The sequence below is a fragment of the Equus caballus genome, chromosome 5, assembly GCF_041296265.1.
Source record: "Equus caballus isolate H_3958 breed thoroughbred chromosome 5, TB-T2T, whole genome shotgun sequence".
NCBI lineage: Eukaryota > Metazoa > Chordata > Mammalia > Perissodactyla > Equidae > Equus > Equus caballus.
Genome location: NC_091688.1, coordinates 40,300,286 through 40,323,319, shown reverse-complemented (window position 1 = coordinate 40,323,319; position 23,034 = coordinate 40,300,286). Strand labels below are relative to the sequence as shown.

Here is a 23,034-nt window from a genome sequence, read left to right as displayed (position 1 = left end):
AGGATGCCAGACAACGTAGGTTCCTGGTGTCACTCTGCACTGTGACACAGGGGTCAGGGTCACAGACACAGGGCCCCGCCCTCAGTGCCCAGGCCTGGGAGAGGAGTGGCATGACAGCACCCGCCATGTGCAAGAGCTTTCCATGTGCTGTCTTGGGTCTGTCTGATTCCAAAGCTTTGCTCTTAAACTCTTCAGAATGGAATTTGGTTGAGCCTGGAAGAGGAGTAAGGTGTGCTTGTCTTTCCATGCCAAATTTTTAAAAATACACTCTCTCTCTGCCTGTCCCCCCACCCCCGCCTCTCTCAAAATCCTATGCATTATATACATCCTTTCAAAGAAAGCATAGGGTTGATAGTGTCCCTAAATAAAGTTAGAAGCATACCTACTAAAGAAGGAAACAAAACCAGTAAGTCAGCCCAGCTCAGCGAGGGGAGGGCAGAGAGGAGAGTGGAACAAAGACCTGTGCGGCAGTGCACAAAGGCCAGGGGCTGGGGCAGTGGGGGCTGGTGGGGGGAGAGGCCCAGCTCACCGTGACCCCCCCTCAGTAGTGCCACTAGATGTCACCCGTTTAGTCACTGCCTGAAAGAGATCACGATGCCGACTGTCTGCCCAGAGTCTGCAGAAACCTCCATGCTGTCCACACGTGGGCCCCCCACTTCAGAGGGCACATGCACTCCCTGAGCACTCTTTGGTGGGCCGCTGTGTACAGAAGCTCCGAGGAGAGTTGAAAGACCGAAGGTGTGGGCCTTGATTTAATCATTTATTCAGGATCAACCACATCAAAGATCATCCGTGTGTGTAAAGTTAATCTGTCCCAAATTAGGCCACTTACCACCTCCACTGCCTCAGCTCCTGTCATCTCTTGCCTAGGTTACAGCCAAAGCCTCCACTTTGGTTCTCTGTGTGCCCATTCTCTCCCTCTCACAGCAGCAGGGGGAGTCCTTTAAACATAAGTCAGTTCACACCACTCCTCTGCTCAGAACCCTGCAATGGCTCCCTGTTTTGTGCAGATATAAGGCCAAGTCCTTACAATGGCCCATAAGACTCTATAGTATCTGCCTACATCTCCCCCTGTTCACTGGACCTATCTCCTACCACTTTCCCCTTGGCTTACTCTGTTCTAGCCATGCCAGCCTCCTTGCTGCTCCTTGAATACATCAAGCAAACTTCTGCCTCAGGGTCTTTGCACCTATCACTTTCTCTGGAATGTTCTTCCCCTAGATATTTACATGACTTGCTTCCTCTTTTCTTTCAGGTCTCTGCTCACATGTCACCTCCTCAGAAATCTTCCCTGAAGAGCCCATCTAAAATCTCATGTACATGTACACCTGCCTTATCCCCTCATTTTCCTTCATATCACTATCACCCCCCGCACACTGTAAGGGAAGTCCATGTCGACTTTGCTGGGTGGCACCCAAGTGTCAGGCACTTGGTTGGGGCTCAATAAATATTTCTCGAACAAATGAATGAAGCGTGAATGACTTCAACCAAAATCAATGCCTACTAAGGCTGAAAGAAATACTAGATTGTGTCTTTCATTAGTGCTCTTGTTCTTGATTTAATCATTTATTTAACTGTCCTTGATAAGTGCATGAAAGAGGGACTTTGACAAAAATCAGGTCTGAAAAAGACTAACACAGCTGGGGCTGAGGTCATGACCGCTGGTTAGGATTTCTCAGAGCTATTCACGTACCTCAGTGATGCCTCAGCCATGCTCTTAGAAATCCCCTGCCTTCAGCTCTTTACTGCTCATGCCATGTGCTTATTGCATCTTCTCCTTCTTATTTGCTGCATCTATCTCTCAGGCTCCCAATCTTCCTGTTTCTAATCCTGCAGCCTGCCACCCTAGGCCTCCAACGCCTACTCAACAGCTTAGCCTCTCAGGTCCTTGACTCCAAGGGGTCCAACAACTTCGTCTTCATCTCATTTCAGACCCTCGCCTCCAGGATCACACCGTCCTCCCATTGCAGCCCATGCAATCCCAACCATTAAACTCTCTGCTTCTATATTTGGGCTGACAATCATGCTAGAAAAAAACATGACAACCAGCTTGCAGTGCCCCTGCAAATTCAGGTTCTGACCTCAGAGGCCCTTCCTTGTGTTCTTAGTCAGGTCACTCTCCCATTTTCTCCAGTGAGAGACAGTGGCTGCTCCAAACTGTCCCTATTTTTTCCAAGTTTCTGTCTCCGTGGCTTCCCCCTCATACTCAGCAGAGCATTCTGCCTCCGATTTAATGAGCAATCAAGGTCACCAGATGTTAACTTTATTCCACCGCCAGCCAGGAACATATCCATCTGCCCTACCCTTTCCTCTTTCTCTTCCAGAAGACAAGGTGTCCCCATTGCTGGCTAAGCTAAGCTCAGGCTCCCATCCCCTTCTCTTTCAGGATCCACTGTAGCATTCACCTGCCCGCTCCTCAGCCACCTTATGCTCTACCGGCTTTGTCCATCAGCATCTTCAGACCTCTCACTTGACCCTTATCTGCTTCTCTTCAGAGCCAAGGAAGAGCCATCCACAACCACTTCTCTCCTTCCTCACCTCCAATTTATTCTCCAACCCATCTCAGTGGAGCTTCTGCCACCCTCCCCACCCCCACCACAGGCATTGCTTGGAAGAAGGGCACCAAATTGCTGCCACAAACAGATCCTTTTCTTTGCTCTCATCTTACTGGCCATCTCCCTGGTGTTTGATACTATCTCCTCCCTCCTGGGAAGTCTCCTTGGTTGTCCTCTTACCTGTCTGATAGCCCTTTCTTAGGCCTCTCTTCCTCCAGCAGCTTGTAAGTATGGGTATTTCCCGAGACTCTGATCTTGACCTTCCGCTCTTCTTTATATACTTTTATATAAAGGCCTCATCCCAGACCAAGGCTTCCATTCCCACTGCTGCACTGTTGTCTCTAAGCCTTAGCTCCCAGCCCCAGATTTCTTGTACTCTGCTAAGTTCCAGTCTCCTATATCTAGCCGCCAGCTGGACATCTCCATTTGGGTATCTTCAGGCAGCTCAAAGTCCACCCAATCAATACCTAAGTCATCTTCCTCAAAAACCTGCTCTTCTGCCAACCATATTCTCTATCTTGGTAAATGGCGCCCCTGCTGTCTATTCACTGTAATTCAGAAATGTTAAGATGAGCTTTAATCCTCTTGCTCTCATCTCAGAGTCTTACTGATTCTACCTCCTCAGTGATGCTCATACACATCTTCCTACTTCATTGATTCAGCCTCCATCGTTGCTCATCCAAATTATTCAAACAGAAGAACTCATCTTCTGGCCCTTCTCCAATCCAGCTCCCATTTGGCTGCCAGCACTGTCTTCCTAAAACACCAATCTGATCACATCACTCCGGTGCTTTAAATCCTTCAGTGACTCTGGACAGCACTTGCCACAGCGCAGTGAAATTAGTTTACTGGTTTTTCTTCTTCAGGTTACTGTAAGCAAGCGGGAAGCAGAGGCAGTGTCATTTCCCCAATGCCTAGCACAATGCCTGGCACATGACAGGTGCTTAATACATATTTGAGTGGAAGAATTCCAAGTCTCACCAGATGCCACTTGGCTGTATTAACAGCAGAGTAGGGTAGCGGTTAAGAGCAGAGGCTTCAGACAGGCAGACTTGGGAGGTCTGAGTGCCAGCACTGCCAACCTCCAGCTACATGGCCTGGGGAAGATTTCTTACCCTTGGTGAGCCTCTGTTTCCTCAACTGTTAAGTTAGAATACCACTACCTACCTTACAGAGAATGGGACAATGAACAGAAAGAGCTTAGCACAATGCCTGGCACAGAAAAGTGCTCAATGAATGGTCGTCATTGTTATTATTAATGACAGCAACCATCAATTAAACATCAAGGTTAGAAAAGAATCTCAGGGGGCAGGCCTGGTGGTGTAGTGGTTAAGTTCGCACACTCTGCTTTGGCAGCCAGGGGTTCGCAGGTTCGGATCCTGGGGCGGACCTACACACTGCTCATCAAGCCAAGCTGTGGTGGCATCCCAAATACAAAAAAGTAGAGAAAGATTGGCACAGATGTTAGCTCAGGAACAATCTTCCTGAAGTAAAAAGAGGAAGATTGGCAACAGATGTTAGCTTAGGGCCTTTCTCACCAAAAAGAAATGAATTTCAGGATTTTGATACTAGAACCATCCAGGCTCCAAGCAGCAAAATAATTTACTGTCACAAATTTAGTTAAGTGGAAACATCAGACTTGAAACCCAGTAAGTTGCTGTTATGCTGTCAGCTGTTTGGCGGACTTGCTCTATACAGGGTTAAGTGGAGGCGCTTTGTGAACAATACACAGACTGTAGACGTAGGATATTCATAGATGCACCTGGCGTATCGCAGACATGGGCATTTGTCTCTCTAAACTTAGACTTGGGCTAATGTGCCTTGGGGCATGTTCATAATTACAGTACTGTTGATCTTTCCTATTGTCAGCTGTAATTATCTGTTAAACTAGGAGTCAAATGATTCCTCCTTGGAGCTTTCACTAGACATGTGGTTCTTAAGGGTGGAGAGAGAAGCAGCGTTATCACCTGAAATCTCAAAACACACTCCCTCTTCCCCTTTCAAGAAGCACTTTGTTAAACGAAGTTTTAGACCATCAAGAGTCTGTTTGGCAGGATACAGTTCTCACACTCCTTGCCCTTTCCCATTCTCACCTGCAGCAGGGGGTCTCTTAGCATTAGAAAACAGCATTATGCTATGAAAAGAATGAATATTATTAGAAGAGCTTGTTTTGTCACGCATATGCTCCACTCTGAAGGACCTTAGATTTAAGGCAAAACAGGACTTGCTGATTGGGATTCGGGCAGCAATCTGCAATGGGACTCGTCAGCCATCATTTGGATGAAGCCAGGACCCTGGGGACAGAGGGGAAGAGGGGCAGAGTAGGAAGGGGATTGAAGTACAGGGGATTCCCAGGCACCCTTGCAGGGCAAGCTGGGCTCTGACCAGAAGTGTGATGAGAGGAAACAGTAAGGAAATGGCTGCAAGGTCCTCTGGTCCCCAGGTTCTTCCTGGTGAGCGAAAGTAAGACTGAGCTCTTTCCAACACTGGACTGAGACTAGGTGCTTTTGGACGGGGAGTGGGGGTTGAGGGTATGGGAACATAAAAGCAACCTGCTACTTTACCAAGACACACACAAAGCCAGGTTTGTTTCAGCCAACAGCTACCCTAAAAACTGAACTCAAATGAGAATTTTCCAGTTATCTTCTAGATTACTGATCACAGTGTAATTAAGATTGGCTTTCATGTGTATTCCCAGTTTTTGGTGTGGCCTTCCCAGATTATTCCCACCTAGGGTTGTGAAAAGGTGTCTGGCAACTCTTTGTGAAGTGTCACGGACATTACATATGCTGGGCTCAACAGGTCCCAACTTGCTTAGAGCTCGACAGCTGCCTGTGCAAGCAGATCCTGCAGCGCAGGACACAATAGCAAGACCACGTCTGGTTTGGCTGCAGGAAATTCCCTTCTATAGGCACTCATGACTATGACTCTGGCCCCTGGACCCAAACCAACCACTCAAGAGGGCACACGTCCTGGTATATACACAGAGTCTGCATTCTCTCAAGACAGACTGCAGTGACCCCAGCACAAGGTCAGACCTGTGTGACTCACCTTCCCAAGGAAGAGCTGGCAGGAGCGACCAGGCTGGCATCACCAAGCACTCCTTCTCTCCAGCTCTGTCTCTCCTGCATGCCCACTCTCTGCCTCACTCTCCTGGGCACATACCCTCTGTGTGAGGGTATTCACATGTCTTGGGTGTCATTTTAGGTGATTCGTAGTGGGGACGAGGACAGGGCACCAGAGCACAGAGGCTACTCACAAAGGCTTGGTCAGCGCTTCTTGATGACTTCCAGCAAACAAGGGCCCAGTTAGCGCCATCCACAGGGACCGTGGGACCCCCTTTACAGAATCGCTGCCCTACAAGACCTTGTGACAAAGCTATTCAACATGAAGTTAAAAAGAAAACACCACACAATTGTTCTTTCATTATAAAAATTTATCAAGGGAATAATTTGAGTTTTCAGAGGCTTGGTTTAGCAAAGTAGATTAAAAACCATTAAAACACTTTAAATCCTTTTTTATCCTACCAAGTGGGCTCTAAATTAAATAAATCTTCTATTACTTTAGGAAAGAGACTGCTTTCCTAATCAGAAAAGTTGATTTCCAAGCCACACTCTCTCACCTCTACCACCTTATAACCCTAAGGAGAACTAAACCTCACCAGGGATGGCTCCTCTGCAAGTCAAGGTGGGAAGAACAGGTGACATCCTGACACAACTAGATGTAGACACTAAGCCAACAGCAGAGTGTGTGATACATAACATCACCATGTTTATCATCCAACCAGAATACTTGTGAGTGTGAAAGAAGATGCTGTTAATTTCTTGAGAACAAAAGGCATAAAATGGGACACATGGCCACCCTGGTGATAAGGCAGTTTGGGAAACTACATTTCCCAGTATGCCCTGCCCCTCGAAAGTCAAAAGGCTCAACTGGGTCAAAGCACCCTGGGACTAGCGGTTAGCACCATTTAAGAGGTAAACAGTATAGGGCTGGGTTCTGACATGGAGGCTTCCTCCTTCCATGGGACACTTAACCAGACACAGAACACAGCAGCTGAGGTGAAATTTCAATGGCTATTATGTCTGGGGTGGGGCCTCCCTCTCCCCAACAACTCTAGCTTCCAAAGGTGTGGAACTGTTAGAGCTGTCCATTGGTCCACTGCTGTTTCTCCTAGGTGCCATGCTGCCTCTGCCTCCCCACATCACCAGTGTCCCCACTGCCGCTAGTCGTTTGGGGGATTCTGGGCCAGGTGCTGTTCCCACTCAACTTCAACCAACTTGTACAGCTCCATGGTGGCCTGAGCATCTTCCACAGAGGAATGTCCGCTTTTCCCAACCTGAATGAGGGAGGAAGAGAGGAACATGAAGATACAAGAGACTGTTTCTTCCCTTCCCAACTGGCTGCCCCCAAACCCCATACACGCTGTTGCTTCTGTAGTTAGTGGGCTGCAAAGGTGGAACTCTGGTGGGGCCCTACTCCTTAACTAATTTCAGGGGTTCAACTCCTATGCTACTGTCTGCCTCAATCCTTTCTGTGGCAACATACGTACGTCATATTGCTCTATATTCTGTAGAGACAGGACATACCAGATCATAGACAGGCCTTCTGAGTGCTTCATCTTGCCCAGTTCCTTAACTGCTCTCCATATGACATGTGTCCACAGCCTCCTGCCAGGCAGGCCATCCCTTCTTTGAGTGCCAAACATGCGAAATACATCAGAGGTCCTGGCATCCACTATGTGGTCTTTTACACTACCATCACTACCTGCTTTCTTCTATTCTTAGGGTTTACAGGCACTTCAAGGCTTTTTTCTGGAACACCGTGCAGTAGAGAAAAGGAATTGTTATCCCTACATACAGAGACTGTTGTGCCCTTTAGCCTAAAGCTCTTCCCCTCAGAGAAGCCCACGTGGATCTCTCCACAACCAGAGGCATTCTGGGGGCAGAGCCTGAAGAGAGGCAGCAAGGAGAGCCTCCACAGTGGACATGCCAGAGCCCGGCAGCATTTGGGGAGACGCTACCTGGATGTCCCGGTTCAGCAACTTCTTGGTGAGACGCTTCAGAGACATGGTGGCATTCTCCGGGCAGTCAGCCTTCCGGTTGAGGGGAGGGATATGGGAGGTGTCACGGGTGAGGGACTTGGGATGAAAGTACTGAAGGGCTTTGAAGTCATTGTGGATGGCATGCCCCACCACTATCTTCCCTGTGAGTATCTTCAGGATCTGAAATAGGCGTGGGAGAGGAGGTGGTGAGGAGGACTCACAGGTGGCGCCCTGCATCCTAAAAGCCTGACATGGCCACACATCCTTCTAGGTTCTTCTCACTAACTGCCCACCCGCCTCATCCTTGAAACGCCTTTTCCCACAAGTTTTCTTTGATTTGAAATCCAACTCCTCTCCCTGAGCTCAAAGTAGGTATTTCCCATGGTATAACCCTGTTCAGACTTACACACCAGGGGTTCTTTACCTTCTCATTAAGTTCCACCCCAAAGACACATTAATTTGCCTTCAGTCCCAAATCACACGGCATTTGAGATGTTCATGTAACTATCTAGTTCAGTTCTAGCTTGCTACTTGAAGTCCTTTAACCATTATCATTTTGCTGGACTTAGACACAAGGCTAGGACACCCGAGTCAAAGATGGGCTCCAGGGAGGTAATGTAAGCTGCCCAAAATTATATGCAAGTAGATATGTATATGAGCTTTTTTGGGGGGGGGGGGGAGTCTATAGCTTTCATCAGATTCTCAAAAGGCCTACAAGCCATAAAAGGTAAGAATCGCTTACAGACTAAGGCTGCAGAGGGAAGTGATCAGGTGAGCCACGCTTGTGCTGCCTTAATACAAAGTCAGTCCTGCTGCTTTATAGCTCCTCCTGCTCATAACCAGAGGGTATTTACCAACTAAGCAGCAACCTTATTCACACTAGGCTTAGCACCAAATAACCTCTCACCATTTCAGGATCTTAAAGCATGAGGACATACTACCACTGAAGACAACCAAAGAATCTGCCAGGGGCTCTGAAGGCCATTCCTAAAATCAGGTTCCAAAAAGGTTGGGAACAAGAGCAATAGTCCTGGAATGAGTGCATGGCCTCTCAACAGGACCCCTCAGAAGGGGCAGGCTCTTCTGGATGTACCTTAGTCTCATACCCCAGCTCGGGTGCTGGGGAAGTGATTCAAGATGAAAACCAGACGAAGGCCAATCAACTGGGTATTTAGCTGCTCCTGACTTCACCTGTGGTTTACTGGCCAATCACCCCTTTACTCTGCATTAACCTCAATACATAGCCGTCTAAGACCCACTCCATCTTCTGCCTCTCCCAAGCCTTTGCTCACTGTGCCCATGGTGCACAGGATGTTCTTCAACTCTTCAAGTTCTTTCTAAAAACCAGCCACTTCATCTCTTCCAGCTGACTGTTCTGGAATATAAGGAATTACTGGAATAGAGTGTATTGGGAGAAGGCAAAGAATGTGGAGCTAAAATTACAAAGATGTAAACCAAGGGCGCCCTCTGGAGGCCTCTCAAGACAAGCAGGTCCCTCTCCCTCTCCTTCACTTCCTCCCCTCCCCTCTACTGCTCACTCTCCTTCCGGTTCACTTGTGCTCCCAGTATTCAGCATAGGGCTACAATGAATAGGTTTGTTCCCTGAGATGAGAACCCCAACATCCCAGGCCTGTGTCTTCTAGCCCCTTCACTGCAGGCTACCTATCCTAGTTACACAAACATGCCCCAGTTCCTTCTGTCAACATCCTGCCCTCTCCTCCCACTAACACTTTCCACAGGCTACTTCTCGCTTGGGAAGCGCTTTCCACCTCTCTGTTCTCAACCCTAGGCTCCAACACTACGCGGCATCCCCCAGTTGAGCCCTTTTCCCCTGGCACTCATGCCTGCTGCTCTATCACTGGCTGTTATTTCTCTATGGAGGTTCCCAGTTCACCAGATCAGGATTCCACTTGAAATCTAAAATAGGTCTTTGCCAATGAAGTTTGTTACACCAGCTAATTGTAACTTTCTGGACTTTCATTTCACCACTTCTTACCCCCAGAGGAAGCCTTCTTCATCTGATATTCCACTCCCTCCCACTCTCCCTCCACAATTCTTGGGCGCCTTCTCTGGATGATATCCTTTGCTGAAAAACGACTGAGACCTCTCCTCACCCATTTCTTTGCTACCATCACGCCCCATGCCTCTCACCTGGCTCCGAGCAATCTTGAAGGGTGTAGCATTCACCATATGCTGCTTCCGGATACCACTCCATCTAGTCCGGTAGTCCACAATGTGGCAGGGAGGAAGGATGTACTCATCATAAAGCACATCTCCGTTGTAGTTGACAATGCTACATCGAGCCAAGGAACTGACATGCCCCTTGGGTCCTGTGCCCACCATCTCACAGTCAATTGCCACCATCTTTTTTGGCATCTTCTGGGATGCTCTAGAGCATTTATTCTCTAAATGAGCTTGGGTGGAGTTCTGGGGGGCCTTCTTCTGGGGAGGATTCTTCTGGGGGCCCTTCTTCTGGGGGCGAGGTGGGTGGCTCTTAATCTTTGGAAGGGCACTCTGGAACTCCCCCAGCAAATCTACTTTAGCTACAACAGAACCAGCCTTCTGTGAAGGAGCAGGGGTCAGCCAAGGCACTGCAGCCTTCTTGTCCAGGGACTGCTCTGACCCACTGCTGGAGGCCACTGTCCTCTTCTTTTTTGGAAGGGGAGGGGCCTTCCAAGCGTCCTCCACCCTAGGAGTTTCCCCTTTCTTTGGAGGTTCTGAGTGCAACTTAGGCACCTTGCTAGGGGGCTGCTTCTTCTTATTCAGAAAACCTTTCCGTTCCAAGAGCCGCCGCTTCTTAACAAATTGTCGGTGCTTGGCATTCCCCTCTAATGCCTTTTTTGGGGGAGGTTCGCCAAAATCCAGATTGAGGAGTAAGGTAGACATGACGACAGTAGATGGTGGGAGAGCAGTTGGGAAGAGTGGCTTACCAATGAAAAGAGGATGGAAGACTCATTCTCTGCGGAATCCCACAGATAAACATCTGGAGGTTTGTAGTATACCCTGGGGAAGAAAGTGATCCTGATAACGGAGCCCATAGGCCTGGGAGAACACTAAGATCAGGTCCATCACCGTAGGACTTAAGGGAGGAAATACATCAGAGCCCCCTCCCAGACAGAGGGAGAATGAAATCTGTAATGCGCCATGATGGAAGGAACACTGTCTGTGCCAGGACGCCTGGATTCTACCGAAGTCCCACAATTCACCAGCTGTATGGTCTTACGAAGGTCATTTCCCCTCTCTAGATCTCAGTCTCATTTGTAAACTGAGGGGACTGGAGGGCCAACCAGCTCGAACTCTGTGAGTCTGGAAAGCCAGAAGAAGTGAGCTCTACCATCTGCCCAGGGAGGGAACGTCTAAGCATGCTCAAGGGTGTGACGGGTATGGGATAGATGAGCTCTAGATTACCCAAGCATCCCCCACGCGGGTCCCACGAACAGAGTCACTAACTCCAGGCACCCCTTTCCCTCGCCTCCAGGTGGAGGGAATGACCACATGCATCTCATCCAAGCCCTTCTCCCAAGAAAGAACCTTTGACGGCACATATCAGCAGAGGGGAAACCGAGGCTGGGGCCAACCTACCTCGGCGAGCACACTTTGGCTGTCCCCACCAGGGAAACCGATCCCCACACACTTACCGCATAGACCTGCAGGTCTAGGACCGGAAGCGCCCGGAGCCGGAGACGGAAACTGGCGCCCGCCGACGAGGCCCGGGACGGCAGGCGCGCGGGTTGGAGCGCGCCGGCGGCCGGCGGGCGCGCGCCCGCAGCGCCCCGGCCTCGGGGAGCGAGGCCAGGGACTCGGAGTGCGTGAGCAGCGGCAGCGGCGGCGGCGGCGGGGGCGGTGTCGGGGGGGGCGGGGGCGGGGGCGGGATACGCTCCCCGGCCCCTCTAGCCCCGTGGAGGTACAACTCGAAGGTGTGCGGAGGCCGCGACACACGCCAACTGCAGCGCGCCGGGAACCCCGGGCCTTACTTCCGTGAGAGGGGGAAAGCGTGCCGGAAGGGGCGGGACCTGGTACTTGGCCCGCCTCTCCTGTGAAGCTGGGGCCCGCGCACCGCTCTGTGGCGTCACTGCCCGTGGCACCGTCGCTCTTGTCTCTGACGCTGACACCTTCGCGCTGTGGGACGTCGCTACCTGTGACGTCAGGAGGGCGCCTCAGGTCTTCAATCGCAGCCTGGAGTCCCGGAAAGACAGCGTCGGGGACCGGATTCAGAGCGCTTTTTTCCCGTGCCGCCTGCAGAGCTGAGCCCGGCCCGGGTCCTGGACCCGCGTGGGACTGACCCTGGTTCCTTCCTCACCGCGTTCTCGCCACCGGCTGGACCCGGGGATGCCGGGCGTCTCCGCCCGGGGCCTCTCTTACGAGGAGAGGAGGCAGCTAGCTGTGAACCTCACCCGTGTCCTGGCGCTCTACCGTTCCATCCTGGACGCCTACATCATCGTGAGGCCACAGGGATGTGGGCGGGGTGCTCCCGGAGTGTGGTTGGCTAGGTGCCCACGACAGGGAGAGAATCTGGGGAGTTAGCTTCTGATCTCTTTTATTCTATGAATTTCAGTTTGTTGTCTGTACAAGAAGGGGTTGAAACTAGGGCGATCCTTTTTTTCAGTTGCCATAAATATTAATATTTCTAATATCTAGGTTGTTTTTCTAACCTTCCCAAATCCGAAGTAATAAGACGCAGGGACATTTGAGCCATGCTACACCTACGTTGAACTCTCCTAGGAACATGTGAGATGTTCCAAGAACACACATCTGTCGGAATTTGAATAAATTCCTGGTTTTGCACTGTAATGGACAGTTCCAACTTTGGAGTCAGACAGGCTTGCACTAGAATCCTGCCTCCCCTACTGTGTTAACCTTAAGTATTAAAGAAAAAAAATTTCTCCTAGTCTTGGTTTCTCAGCTGTAAAATGGATCTGTCTGGAGGATCATTGTAGAGAATAAATGAGATAATGTGTGAATGGCACAACCATCCACTGAATTGGTCAGCCCCCAAACCAGGAAGCCATTCTTGATTCACCCTTTCCTTCACTGATCCACAGTCCAATCCTTCAACAAGTTCTGTTGGCTCTGCCACCAGAATAAATACCAAATTCATCCATTTGTTTCCATCTCCATTGCTACCATCCTGGGCCTAGCCACCATCCTCTCTCTCCTGGACCACTTCCTAACTGACCTCTGTGTTTGCTTCTGTTCCTCCGTAACCACTTCTTCACAAAGCAGCCAGATTGATCTCTTTAAAATGTAAATCTGATCATGACACTTCCTGCTTCCTAGGTGTTTTGATGAAGTCCTCATTCCTTACCGTTACCCATAATGCCCTACAGGATCTGTCCCCTGCTGCCTCCTGAACCCCACCACATTTTGTTTTCTCCCACATTGACTGTACTGCACCTATACTGGGCTGACTTCTGTTCCACAAATATTGCAGGCATCTGGGCCGTTGCGCTTACTGAGCTGCCTGGAATGTTTTTCCTCCACAGAAAGGCAATAGAGTAGAATGGTTAAGAGCAATAGCTCTAGAGTCAAATTGGTTTCAAATCCCAGCTCTGCTTCTTGCTAGCTTTATGACTTGGGCAAGTTACTTAATCGCTGTGCACCAATTTCCTTTTCTGTAAAATGGGGGATAAGAATAGTACCTACTTCTAGGGTTGTTTTGAGGATTAAATGCATTAACACATGTAAAATGTTTAGAACAGTGCCTGGCATATTAAAGTATTTTATAAGTGTTTGCTGTCACCTGAATTTTTTTTTACATGTCTATTTCCTGTTCATTCAAGTCTCAGCTATGGTGTCATCTCCTCAGACAAGTCTTCTCTCATTTCTCTATCTGAAGCAATACTCTCTCAAACTCTCCATTATGTTACTGTTTCGTTTGTGTTTTATTGTTTGTGTGACATTTAATGTTATCTGAAATTATTTTTTTAATGTAAACTCTGCAAGAGCAAGAATCTTGTCTGTCTGGTTCATTGTTGTATCCCTAGCCTAGAATAGAGCTTGGTGCCTAACCAAGGCTTCAGAATTTGTGTTGAACAAATGAATGAATAAAACTACATTCTGGCGTACATAATGTCTGGCATATATAATGGTAGGTTACTAAATGGTAACACACTGCGTGTCAGTCACTGTGGTGTTGGGGATGGAGATGTGAAGAATACACCATCCCTGCCTTTAAATTCAGCTAAGTAGAGAAAACACACATAAGTGGGGAAACTGCTAAAAAGAGAGTATGTACAGAATGCAGTCTGGGATCTGAGGAGAGAAAGGGGAGGCTGGAGCAGGCTTCAGAGAAGAGGTGACTTGGATGAGTAGGAAGTGCCTGCTGGTTGTAGCCAGTGGCCCTGCGATGAGAGTTGGGTAGGGAAGAAAGGGGAGGGTAGTAGCCTGTTGATTGCTTCTCCCCTTCTCCTGCAGGAATTTTTCACAGACAACCTGTGGGGCACTCTCCCTTGCTCATGGCAGGAAGCATTGGATGGACTGAGCCCGCCGCAGCTGGCCACACTGCTGCTGGGGATGCCTAGGGAAGGGGAAGTGGTCAGGTATGGGCAAGGGGGCACTGTGCTGGAGGACCCGGCGCTGAGCCCTGCAGCAAGCCATTGCTCAGTCTCACAAGGGCTCCCTGGGTTGCAAACTGGTGCACTCAGGACGCGATGGGACTATTCACTGGGGGCCTGGGCCGGGCTATCTCAGGTACAGGTCGGTGTGGCCACTCACCCTGCTGGCCCTGAAGTCCACAGCTTATGCCCTGGCCTTTACCCGGACGCCTGGGTTTCAGAGCCCCTCAGAGTTCCTGGAGAACCCCAGCCAGAGCTCCCGACTGACAGCTCCATTCCGGAAACATGTCAGGCCCAAGAAGCAGCATGAGATCCGGAGGCTGGGAGAGGTGAGGAGAGGGCTGGGGTATAGGTGGTGTTTGGAAGTCTGAGAACTTCTTAAGCTGGTGGGTTACAAAGATGTGGGCACCTTATATCACCTGCAGGACTGGAGGCCCTAGAAGAGCTCTACCTCAGCAGGCATACTATAACCATATCTTGATGCTGGAGTTTTGTGGGTTTTTCATCCTTTTGCTGGGTTGGTTGGTGGTTATGTCTGAATCACTGTCTTATTCCTGTTCTCACACCTCCACAATCTGCTCATGGCTTCCCATGGGCCTCTCCTCCTTGTTCTTTGGGGGAGGTTGAATCACTGACCTAAAAGGAGCAAGGAGAGTGGCCTGAACCTGGGGTCAGCACCCTCCATTTTGATTTCCATATCTTGTCTCTTCCTTGGCACCCTCTACCCATCTTCCTCAGCCATCTTCAGCTCCTCCACCCTCATTATGGGTGTTTGCCCCAGGGGTCAAGAACCGATGGCCAGGAGACCTTTTTCCTTTCTCTTTCAGTTGGTGAAGAAGCTGAGTGACCTCACAGGCTGCACCCAGGTTGTGGATGTAGGCTCAGGCCAGGTGAGCCAGACACCTAACATTCTGGTTTTTTTGACCTAGGATAGAACAGTTGGAACACAGGCTATCAGGTCACAGTACCAGGGAGGCAGGTGTCAAGGAGTGGTAGAAGCAGGCAGGGCAGAATTTAAGCCTTCTGAGGGCCTGGGACCCAGGTGTCCAGGCCTGTGATAGGGAGGGTGACAGGAGATAGGACACTGATCAGGAGTGTCTCCACCCTCCCTTTCATGACTCCAGGGCCATCTCTCCCGCTTCATGTCCCTGGGGCTGGGGCTGATGGTGAAGAGCATTGAAGGAGATCAGAGACTGGTGGAGAGGGCCCAGCGCCTGGACCAGGAGCTCCTGCAGGCTCTGGAGAAAGAAGAGAAGAGGAACGCACAGGTAGGCCAACCCTTCCTGCAGCCAGGACTGCAGGAGCAGGCTCTCCTTGGCTGGAACTGGGCACCAAGGCTCAATTCCCTCTTTTAGATTGCTCAGCATGAGATGGTATGGGCCCTACATTCCACTCCCCCTTTCCCCGGGTCCCCTCTTCGCCAAAGCCGCCTCACATCTAAAAGGCACTTTCTAGTTACAAAGTGCTTTCCGTACTGATGTGTTCTTCTCACAACAACTTGTGAAGTGGCCAGTCAGGTATTAGATTCATTACAGGTGAGGAAACTGGGACTCAGAGCTGAAAAGATTTGCAATTAATAGTGATATGATAGACCCAGAATTCATCCCACCTCCTGATTCAAGGTCCAGCTCTCTCCTACAGCCCAGCTTCTCTCCCATCTTCCTCCTTGGGAAGGAACATAGAGGACAGATCCCTTCCTGCGGTCTGAGGTGGCATCATGGGGACAGCAAACAGACTTCCCATCTGCCTTCATCCCTTCCTGCCTCCACAGGTGGTCCAAACTGGCCCTCGCCACTCCCCACACCACGTGGTTAGATGGGTAGACCCTACGGCCCTGTGTGAGGAGCTTCTGCTTCCACTGGAGAACTCACCTCAGGGTGGGGCCCGCTTGCTGCTCACAGGCCTCCATGCCTGTGGGGATCTGAGCGTCGCCTTGCTGAGGCACTTCTCCTGCTGCCCTGAGGTGGTGGCCCTGGCCTCAGTGGGCTGTTGCTACATGAAGCTGAGTGATCCTGGTGGCTACCCACTGAGTCAGTGGGTGGCTGGGCTGCCTGGCTACGAACTGCCGTACAGGCTTCGGGAGGGAGCCTGCCATGCCCTGGAGGAATATGCTGAGCGGCTACAGAAAGCAGGCCCTGGCCTCCGAACCCACTGCTATCGGGCAGCACTGGAGACAGTTATCCGTTGTGCCCAGCCCACGCTCCGTCGGCCAGGCGTGCAGGGGATCCCCAGGGTCCACGAGCTCAAGATTGAAGAGTGAGGCTGGGGGAGGTGGGTGTGTGGGGAGGGGGCATGGCCAGCTGGAGGTCTAATAACCCTCCCACCCTCACTTGTTAGCGCATCCTAAAGAAAACCTACATGTGCCCAGGGGGGTGATTTTGAGTTCTCTCGCTGGGGCAGCTTCTCAGAATTTCTTAAAAAGGGAGTTGTCACTGTTTTATCAGGAGACAGTCATGTTTTTTTAATGCTAAAAATATAGCTAAATAATTGGGACAGATGTGGCTGAAAATCAATTTTTGGATCAATTTGCTATTGGACAGACAGCTTACAGCCAGAAAAATGTTTCAAAATGCATATTAGAGTAGCAAATCAAGCAAAGTTGGAATTGAATTAGGAATGGACAGTGTAAGTGGGAGATGGAGATTCCTAAAACCAAACTGAGTGTTGTCTGTGGCTGATCCCACAGGTATGTGCAGCGGGGGCTACAGCGGGTAGGGTTGGACCCCCAGCTGCCGCTGAATCTGGCTGCCCTTCGGGCCCACCAGGCCCAGGAGAACCGTGTGGTGACTTTCTTCAGCCTGGCCCTGCTGCTGGCCCCACTGGTGGAGACACTGATTCTGCTGGACCGGCTGCTCTACCTTCAGGAGCAGGGTGAGGGTGGCCTACAGCAGGGACCCCAGGGCCAGAGGGGCTGGAGTTCTGGGGCTCCTCCTTCAGGTCCCAGCCTGATATCTGCTGGGACTAGGTTCCTCACTGTGGTGATTCTTGGACCACCTGCTTCAGAGTCACCAGTGGAGTGGGGGTGGGGTACTTGTTAATGCAAATTCCTACTGAGTCAGCCTCTGGCAGTGCATCCTTGAGTGCATTTTAAGCCAGCATCTCAGGCACTGAGAACCTACAGTGTGCAAAGGACTGCCTCCTCCTAGTCATCTTCCTGGTAGAGAACTGGGGCTCCTTAACCCCCCTGGAGCTTCCCTAAGGGGGAAAAGGAGCCGTGCCTACAGACTGGGCAGGAAGTGGGGCTGAGGGTTTGCTTCACTCCTCCCCTTCTGAGTAGCGCTGTCTTTCTCCCAGGCTTCCATGCTGAGCTGCTGCCCATCTTCAGCCCTGAACTCTCTCCCAGAAACCTGGTTCTGGTGGCCACCAAGAGGCCGCTGGGTCAGGCCTTCTCTGTGCTGGAGACTGAAGACAGCTGACACAGCACATCTTGGACCCCATCTGAAACCACCCAGGTGCCACAGTGGGTGGCGGTCTGCACCTCCTCACCCAGAGAACCAGCATCCTGCATCTTCCCTGGAATCCTGATTCCCCACAAACCTTCAGCTTCGTATCCTTTCTCTCCCTCCATGTGTTATGTAATATTATGTAAAAATTTATTTTTAATTTATTAAAAAGTTGAAGTCTTTATTTCCCACCTATTTTTATTAAATATAGAAAAGGACAGATGTACACCCTCCCTACTGAGATCCTGCAGAGGAGCTACAATTCAGACCCACACCCCCAATCCCCACTGTCCTCCATAACAGGCAGCGTCTTCTGTTACTCAGAGGTCTCCATTGGAGGGAACCTCTCTCCCCCTCTGGTCTCCATTCCAGATTCTGCAGGCCCTGCCCCTTCGGAGGGCCGCCTTATGGCTAGCTGACCTCCATCCAGGTTCGGTGGTAACATCAGAACAGATGCTTCCTCCCTTCAGTCCCTGAACCAGGTGCATTGGAGTTGGAGTGCTGGTCTGCAGAAGATAAGCAGCTGCACACAGAGGACGACTCATGGCTCTTTATTGGTGTCTGAAGAAGAGGTGGCCACAACCTTCAAGGCTAAGACAAGGAGAGGAGAAGCTGCTCTCCCCAGGTTCAATACCAATAGACTTTCTTGTGTCTCCGAGTCTCCTGGATCCCCATCGCCTCCATCACCTCCTCCTCCAGTGTCTTTAGACGGGGCACATAGGTTCTTTCTAGAGCATCTTCCACTGATGTGTCTTTGGGGCCATCTATTGAACCAAAGGAAAGAAGATGGATGGGAGGGCTTCTTAACATTTCTTTTTTCTTTTTTTTTTTTAACAGGTAGTTTTTTTTTAAAATTTGATAGACTTTAATTTTATTTATTTTTATTTAATTAATTAATTTATTTATTTTGAGGAAGATTAGCCCTGAGTTAACATCTGCTACCAACCCTCCTCTTTTTGCTGAGGAAGACTGGCCCTGAGCTAACATCCGTGCCCGTCTTCCTCTTCTTTATATGTGGGATGCCTACCACAGCATGGCTTGCCAAGTGGTACCATGTCTGCACCCGGGATTCGAACCGGCGAACCCCAGGCCACCAAAGTGGAACATGTGCACTTAACCACTGTACCACCAGGCTGGCCCCTCTTAACATTTCTTGTTCCCATTCCTACCACACCTACCCCCATCTTCCTGCCCCTCACCCAGCCTCACCAGTCCATGTTTCAGGGACGATGCCATCAGCTCTGGGAAATTCAGGTTTGGGGATAATTCTTCCTGATCTTGTAGAGACTCGTACCCGCTCTCCTGCTTCAGTGAATCTCCACTCCACCTCAGTGGGTTTCCTAGTGGATAGAAGAGGTGAGCCTGGCCTGGGAGTCAGGTCTCCCTGCCACCCTCCAACCCAAAAGTCAATGGCTGAAAACACTAAGGTCACCATCTTGTTCCTCTGCTACCTCTGTATTGGGGTTGTCCATGAACATGAACAGGGGGTCATGTTCATGAGATGGCCCCCCTCAATTTCCAGAGCATCCAACCCACCATTCCCATTGGATAAATGTGGTCAACAGCTACGTGGACTCAGAGGGTGGGAAACCCTCTGACCAGAGCCCCCATGTGCTTGCCTGTCCACAGGATCCACAAGTTTAACCTGGTGGTGGAGCAAGGGTGCTTCGCTAGGGATCATGGTTCCCCGGTAATCCTTGGTCTTGCCAATATAGCGGTAATGCTGTCCAAAAGAGGGGGGGTAATCAAAAGAGGGGTGTAAAGGGGGCTTGCCTACCGCAGCTCAGAGCATTCAGCCCAAGTTGAAAAGTAGAAGGTTCAGTCGTCTCACCACTCCCTCAGCCAGTCTCCTGCCTCCCTGTGCTGCTTAATGGGGAGGGACAGATGAGACAGGCTTTCTGAGTATCCCCATCCTCACTCTTCACTTACTGTATTCAGCCCCTCCAGGACCACCCAGTTTCGCTGCCGGATAACTTGAACCACTTTGCCTTGCTTCCCAGCATCCTTGCCTTCTAGGACCTCCACCTGTGGGAAGACATGAGGGATGAGAGGGAGATCCTTGTCCAGGAGCCCCTCCCACCACTTACCCTGTCTGAGGTTCTCACCCTGTCCCCACAGAACAGATGCCAGTCTTCATCAGAGATGGGTTCCACAGCCACCCGGCGCCGCCTGGTCCCTGGAGGATTCTTCCTCTTGTCTGACAGGGAGCCTGGGCGGCTCATCCCGTAGCGGTAGTTGGGAGGTAGAGTGACCTTGGATGCCAAGGCCAGCAGGGCAGAGAGACGCATGGCTGGAGGCTGTGAGAAGTCCTCTGGCCAGCGAAAGACCCAGAAACCTTCCTAGTCAACTCTGGAGTAGACAGATAGAAAGGGGGCCAAGAAGCAAGAGAAGGAACATTTTTTTAGGCACTTGGTCCATTGCTTAGTGGACCTCATCTCATTAAATCCTCACAAGATATTATCTTCACTTTACAGATGAGGAAATAGACTCAGAGAGGTTAAGTGACTTGCCCATGGTCATAAAGCTACTATGCAGGAGAATCGGCATTCAAACCCACCTGTATCTGACTTCAAAGTCTCAAAGTCTTCAAAGTCTCATTGAGGCTAGAGACCTTGTTATCTAGCTCACCCCTGAATCCAGCAGATCCCAGTAGGGCTTGGCACAGAGTAGGTACTCAATAAATAGTTACTAAATAAGTGCACAAACAGTAGGATAGGAAGAAAACAGTGGCATAAGGCCAAAAGACAGGCAGTTATAAAGTAAAACAGACAGGTAGTAGAGAGGAAAACTGGGACTGAAATGTTCCTACACCACTCACAATCCTATCCGCAGTCAGGAAATAACCACTAACCACTCCTCCTAAGACAGCTTCTTTCCTACAGGACCCAGAGCCAGACTCTAGGATTACTGGGTCCTAAATTTCCCAACTAAGTATGGACTCTAAGCCTCCCAATTTGGGATGATGGACTAAATAAACATGGTGGTGAGAGAACCGAAGGAAAAAATAATACGTGTGTCAATTTATTGAGCACTTTACCTGCCAAGTGCCATGCTAAGTGTTTTCCTGGATCATTTCATTTAAGCCCAAGGAGGCTTAAATGATGGAGGTACCATTAATCTTGTTTTATAGCTAAGAATAAAGCCTAACTTCAAAGTACAAATAAAGTGCACTATAATGGCATAAAGAGCTCTAGACTGGAGTCAGACCACCTGGGTTTAGTCCCTGCTCCACCATCATCTTATTGTGTAACCAGAGGCAACTAGACTTCTGAGCTTCAGTTTCATCATCCATAAATCTTTAGAGGGTTAGGGGCTGGCCCAGTGGTTAAGTTGAGCGGGGGGGAGTTTACAAACAACCAGTATACAAAACCAGTTTTGTATGTATGTAAGCCGGTCCTGCCCAGTATACAAAATAGAGGAAGATTGGCACAGATGTTAGCTCAGAGTGAATCTTCCTCAGCAAATAAATAAATAAATAAATAAATAAATAAATAAATAAAACCTTTACAGGGTTGTTGGTGTCATTATTTTAAATAAATTTTCTTTTTTTAAGATTTTATTTTTTTCCTTTTTCTCCCCAAAGCCCCCCGGTACACAATTGTATATTCTTTGTTGTGGGTCCTTCTAGTTGTGGCATGTGGGACACTGCCTCAGCGTGGTTTGATGAGCAGTGCCATGTCCGCGCCCAGGATTCGAACCAGTGAAACACTGGGCCGCCTGCAGCAGAGCGTGCAAACTTAACCACTTTGCCACGGGGCCAGCCCCTATTTTAAATAAATTTTTGATAAATATTTTTATTTAACTTTTATTTTACTTAATAAATAATTTTAACAAAATTTTAATACAAATTTTTAAAAGGTACAGAGTAATGTGAATAGTTAATCATCCCTTTTGGAAAAATTAAAAAATACATATTTGGGCACATATATTTATGGGCAGGAAACAGGGAACAACTAAAGTACTTGTTTTGGGGGTGAGGAAATGTTTGGGAGGGCTGTTCCTTTCTGTCTCATTCTTTTCCATAACGTTTGTATTTTTTAACCCATGTGCATTAAAAAAATATATCAACCAGTTTATCTGAACAGGGGGATATTGTGTCATTTTTCTTTATACTTCTCAATATGAAAAAGAAAAGGCCTAACGTTTTTAGTTAATGCTGGTTGAACGTAAGGGCCTCAGTGTTCTCATTCAGATTCAACAAATGCTTAGGGAGCACGACCATGTGACAAATCTAATGCTGGGAACTTCACTATTTCTGGTGTTTGATCTTCACATGACCTGTGAGGAAGGCTGACAGGAGACAAGGAAACCAAGGCCCTGAGAGCTGAAGGGACTTGCCCTAATTCATACAGCTTCATAGGAGCAGAGCCAACCTTATGAAAGACTCCTGCGTGATGGCCGCAAGAAGTCCCTCAACCTCAACCATTCTAGATCTGAAGCTCTGGGAGGAAATCCCAGAAGCCAGCTCCCTAGATCTTTTCCTTCTTTCCCTCCAAACTCTGGAAAGGCTGGTGCCTCTTCCGCAGTGGGGCTTTCACAGCGTGCTATGGAGGCGCCGAGCGAGATAGCGAGGCGGCGTGTCTGCCGCGCAGGCCCCGGCTCCAAAGACTTCCCCGGCCAGCCCCATCCCAAGCGCAGACGCCCAGTACCCAGCACTCTTCAGCAACCACCCGCTCCAAGCTTCCGGTGCAGGGAAACCCAGGGCGAGAAGACTGAGCCACAGAGGGGGAAAAAAAAGGGCCTTCCCGCATCCGCCTCCCGGACCAGCCCAGAACCACCAAGAGCTCGGACGGCTCGACCCTCACCGCCACTTGCCGCTGCGCCACGGAGCCTCAGTCAGTTACCTCTGCACATGGGCCCTAAGCCCCTCCCGTCCCCGTCCCTCGGCTCTCTGGGAAATGTAGTCTAATTGTAGAGCAGAAGCTCAACAACGAATCTAGCCTCTCTGCATGCTGGGAGTTGGAGTCCGCCGCTACCAAGCAGGCTGGAAACAGGAAATTTGGTCGGGTAGGAAATCAAGAAAGCGTAAGCACACCGTGAAGCACGTCGGGTGCTGAAGGCAAAGCAGGATAGGCTGCCGTGCCTGGCACATTCTTGCACATGCTCCGAGTGGAGGCCCCTGGGAATTGTAGTTTCTAGAGACGATGGCTCCATTTTCTAGGTGATTGGGGCTTTCTCTTCAAAGCAGAGGGCCATCCTTTCTAGGTAAGCCTACAGCCAATACTCTCCCCGCTTGCCCTTAGGGCAAATTACAAAACTGTCATAGGCCTTTTAAAGGAAAGGATGAATCGTGGGCCCACCCAGTGCCGCCAGTGGATGATGATCTAGTCACAAAATGTCAGATCTGCAAAGAACCTTGGAGATGACCTAATCCAGCCATTCTACTTAACTCAGGGAGTACTGGGAGGATTCCACCCTGTCAACCTCCTCGCCCCTCA

At 49.8% G+C, this 23,034-nt stretch overlaps 3 protein-coding genes across 6 annotated transcripts; 1 reads left to right on the top strand and 2 right to left on the bottom strand.

Annotated features, from left to right (window-relative positions):
- Positions 1 to 5,976: 5,976 nt before the first annotated feature.
- Positions 5,977 to 11,997, bottom strand: ISG20L2 (interferon stimulated exonuclease gene 20 like 2). 3 transcript variants are annotated; one of them, XM_023640982.2, is made up of 4 exons: positions 11,238 to 11,997; positions 9,751 to 10,602; positions 7,579 to 7,779; positions 5,977 to 6,894 (listed from the first exon to the last, which is right to left on the bottom strand). In XM_023640982.2, the coding sequence occupies exons 2-4, from the start codon at positions 10,483 to 10,485 to the stop codon at positions 6,781 to 6,783; spliced, it is 1,050 nt and encodes a 349-aa protein (XP_023496750.1). In that variant the 5' UTR covers positions 10,486 to 10,602; positions 11,238 to 11,997; the 3' UTR covers positions 5,977 to 6,780. The 3 variants fall into 3 exon arrangements, with proteins under 3 accessions (XP_023496750.1, XP_023496751.1, XP_070123121.1); XM_023640983.2 differs by having other exon boundaries at positions 9,751 to 10,905; positions 11,238 to 11,664; XM_070267020.1 differs by having other exon boundaries at positions 9,751 to 10,905; positions 11,182 to 11,262.
- METTL25B (methyltransferase like 25B) lies at positions 11,908 to 17,780 on the top strand. Of its 2 annotated transcripts, XM_001500458.6 has the most exons (8): positions 11,908 to 12,039; positions 14,014 to 14,138; positions 14,290 to 14,482; positions 14,981 to 15,043; positions 15,278 to 15,421; positions 15,925 to 16,409; positions 16,840 to 17,024; positions 17,448 to 17,780. In XM_001500458.6, exons 1-8 carry the CDS (start codon positions 11,929 to 11,931, stop codon positions 17,567 to 17,569), a joined length of 1,428 nt encoding a protein of 475 aa, XP_001500508.1. In that variant the 5' UTR covers positions 11,908 to 11,928; the 3' UTR covers positions 17,570 to 17,780. The 2 variants fall into 2 exon arrangements, with proteins under 2 accessions (XP_001500508.1, XP_005610071.1); XM_005610014.4 differs by lacking the exon at positions 15,925 to 16,409.
- Positions 17,777 to 22,605, bottom strand: MRPL24 (mitochondrial ribosomal protein L24). The gene is made up of 6 exons (XM_001500466.5): positions 22,402 to 22,605; positions 19,702 to 19,945; positions 19,526 to 19,621; positions 19,216 to 19,319; positions 18,806 to 18,936; positions 17,777 to 18,360 (listed from the first exon to the last, which is right to left on the bottom strand). Exons 2-6 carry the CDS (start codon positions 19,882 to 19,884, stop codon positions 18,224 to 18,226), a joined length of 651 nt encoding a protein of 216 aa, XP_001500516.1. The 5' UTR covers positions 19,885 to 19,945; positions 22,402 to 22,605; the 3' UTR covers positions 17,777 to 18,223.
- Between the last annotated feature and the right edge of the window lie 429 nt (positions 22,606 to 23,034).

What these genes read in the sequence shown, in the direction of transcription:
- ISG20L2 (XM_023640982.2), bottom strand. Translation starts at nt 10,485, where the DNA reads ATGTCTACCTTACTCCTCAATCTGGATTTTGGCGAACCTCCCCCAAAA. An exon ending in TCAAGATTGCTCGGAGCCAG is followed by an intron (nt 7,780 to 9,750) that starts GTGAGAGGCATG and finishes CGCCTATTTCAG; the next exon opens with ATCCTGAAGATACTCACAGG. An exon ending in TGCTGAACCGGGACATCCAG is followed by an intron (nt 6,895 to 7,578) that starts GTAGCGTCTCCC and finishes TCCCTCATTCAG; the next exon opens with GTTGGGAAAAGCGGACATTC.
- METTL25B (XM_001500458.6), top strand. Translation starts at nt 11,929, where the DNA reads ATGCCGGGCGTCTCCGCCCGGGGCCTCTCTTACGAGGAGAGGAGGCAG. An exon ending in TCCTGGACGCCTACATCATC is followed by an intron (nt 12,040 to 14,013) that starts GTGAGGCCACAG and finishes CTTCTCCTGCAG; the next exon opens with GAATTTTTCACAGACAACCT. An exon ending in CACGAGCTCAAGATTGAAGA is followed by an intron (nt 16,410 to 16,839) that starts GTGAGGCTGGGG and finishes CTGATCCCACAG; the next exon opens with GTATGTGCAGCGGGGGCTAC.
- MRPL24 (XM_001500466.5), bottom strand. Translation starts at nt 19,884, where the DNA reads ATGCGTCTCTCTGCCCTGCTGGCCTTGGCATCCAAGGTCACTCTACCT. An exon ending in ATCTGTTCTGTGGGGACAGG is followed by an intron (nt 19,622 to 19,701) that starts GTGAGAACCTCA and finishes GTCTTCCCACAG; the next exon opens with GTGGAGGTCCTAGAAGGCAA. An exon ending in CTTGTGGATCCTGTGGACAG is followed by an intron (nt 18,937 to 19,215) that starts GCAAGCACATGG and finishes TCTATCCACTAG; the next exon opens with GAAACCCACTGAGGTGGAGT.